Source organism: Perkinsus marinus (assembly GCF_000006405.1).
Source record: "Perkinsus marinus ATCC 50983 genomic scaffold scf_1104296965544, whole genome shotgun sequence".
In the NCBI taxonomy this organism is placed as follows: Eukaryota; Perkinsozoa; order Perkinsida; family Perkinsidae; genus Perkinsus; species Perkinsus marinus.
Window position 1 is genome coordinate 1 of NW_003204294.1, and position 2,314 is coordinate 2,314.

The 2,314-nt window shown below is 51.6% G+C and overlaps 2 protein-coding genes across 2 annotated transcripts; both read right to left on the reverse strand.

Annotated features, from left to right (window-relative positions):
* Positions 1-113: 113 nt before the first annotated feature.
* On the reverse strand, positions 114-354 carry Pmar_PMAR020904 (hypothetical protein; the record flags this gene model as incomplete). Its single annotated transcript, XM_002769597.1, has 1 exon — positions 114-354. A coding segment is annotated over one exon (241 nt), but the record flags the coding sequence as incomplete, so codon positions are not given.
* A 21-nt stretch (positions 355-375) lies between these two features.
* Positions 376-789, reverse strand: Pmar_PMAR020905 (non-canonical ubiquitin conjugating enzyme, putative; the record flags this gene model as incomplete). Its single annotated transcript, XM_002769598.1, has 3 exons — positions 376-447; positions 491-627; positions 668-789. Coding segments are annotated over 3 exons (331 nt in total), but the record flags the coding sequence as incomplete, so codon positions are not given.
* Positions 790-2,314: the final 1,525 nt, after the last annotated feature.

Here is a 2,314-nt window from a genome sequence, read left to right on the forward strand (position 1 = left end):
AATATCATCACGAATATCATCTTGCATCAAATGACCCCACAAGCGTCACCTGCATGAATAGAAAGATCCTTCTCGGTGGCCGCCGTCGAGTTAGTGTCGCTTCATCCGCCCTCCTATCGCTCTCTCGAATATTCAATGTGGTGCTCCTTCTCAGGACTGTCTACAGTCAATGAGTCTCGAGCCTCCCTATCGCACTCCCTCGTCCTGTCTTCGTCACCGAAGGCCACAAATGGCACCGGCTTGGGCACCTCTTGGCCTTCCTGCTGAGGGAGGTCCTCCTCCTCATCGCCTCCCGGGAAGAGATCCTCATTGGCTGTCTCCGCCAGAGCTTCGAGTGGCCCACCACCATCACCACTACTACCTCACACATCTTACATGATCGACTTCCCATCGCCAACTGCCGACGAGTCTCCCCAGGCCAATCCAACGCCCCGATGGCTCCTTCTCCTGTATAGTGCAAGTCTCAACGTGGATGGGACTGAAGATTCACCAGGGGTCGGCATGAAGCTTCTGAGAGCTTCCATCAGTGCGGATACCCAACGCGGGCTGCCACCGCCCAGGATGATAACTTGAAATTGACAAATATATATTCTCGTTCACTTCAAAACGACCGTTTGAGGTCAGAAGCTGAGCAAGAATACTAACCTTGCCTCGTATGAGAGCTTACCATAACGACCCGCGGTCCGAACGGGTATTTGCTGGGCAAAACGATTCGGCCATGATATCGTCCGCCCTGAAAAACAGTCCCGGCAGCCCACATATAATGCCACTCGAAAACGCTATTGGCAGCTACAGAGGAGGTTCGTTAGAGGTTTACCACGGGTGGTCAGTACCGGGAGGGAAGACGATCCAGTTGGTGCTCGGGTCGCGCTGTATTTGTAGGATCTCCGTTTGAGTCCATCGAGTTGTCGGACTCGACGCGTTCACGTGGGAGCTACTACTACTGTTGCTATCGTTAGTCGGGGTGCGATAACAGTAAAATCAACTTCAACGATGAGGACGTGAAGGAAAACATGAACTTTGGGATTTGTCACGCGCCACGAAATTACTTGGACAACTGAGCAAGATCACGCACGCAAGTAATGGTCGTCGTCTTAGAGGCTTGGGGTGCACCTTCTATGGTGGCTGGATGCCCTCACATGCCTTCGTTGGCAGGCAGGCTCCAGTCACTGGGTGAACATGGGTACTCGCTCGTTAGTCTGCTCTATTCGAGTTGAGCAGCAGCAGCCGATGACGTCTTCACGATTTGGTTCTAGTGCCGTACAGTCAAAAAGCCCTTGCCTAGTGTTGCACCTGGAATACTAGAAGAGCCGCTCTAGAATGAGCTCGTATGGGAGAGCGAGAATGTCGTCCCAACTCGCGGGAGGAGCGTTGTTGGAATATATCATTGCTTCCCTCAGCTGAGCTCAGGAGTTTCCTATAGAGGTTAACATACGAATTCGGGTAGGAGTGTACAGAAACCAATGAGAATTTTCCCAAAATTTCCTCAGAATTTTCACATTGTCACCAACACGTGTAGATGACCATGTACATATTTTCCCCCACACTACTTCCAAATCTCTCAGGAGCTTCTCGGCGATCCGACATGACTTTCCATCGCCCCCCAACTGCCTCCCAGCCCCCTACTGCAGAAGTCGCCGATCTCGCCAGGTGAGCACCACCTCGCATATGAGGGGCCTGAACTCCCACTCAGGATTACTTCTATGTCGTCGCTGATGTCCAATGCCGTGGCTAGGGCCACTGGGAGGAGGCCCAGAAGGGCTCTGGTGACGCGTTGAGACCATCTTGTCGTGATACCTGATTTCAGCTGCTCTCTCCCTCAATCACTCGAGCGGACATCCCCTGGCCTGCCAGGACAGACTGGGGCGGGCACGATCCTGCCACACCCTTCGCAGAGCTTATGATCAACACACATTCAATGTTCTGGCCGGTAGCTATTTTCATATACGTCTCGGCTATGTGAGTTGATCTCTTGTTAGACCAGCCGCCGTATTGGTTCATTATCAGATACATGGTGAAAAAGTAATAGGAGGTAATATTGAACAGATCGTACAGAGGCTGGCGGTCCCATTGGAGGGAGCGCCTCCTCATGAGCAATACTCAGCTCGCTACTGCTGGATTACCTTCGAGCTCTATTATTTTGAACAACTTCCTGTCGTCGAGTTGTATTATATCTCTTCAATGGTTTCTGGGTGTCCGTTCGATGCATTGTTATGAGCCCTTTTATGGTAGAGCTTCGTCTGAGCGGGTGTAATATCCCAGATAGGATCGATATTGCCAGTGTGTGCTAGTGAGGCATGAATGAACTTGGTAT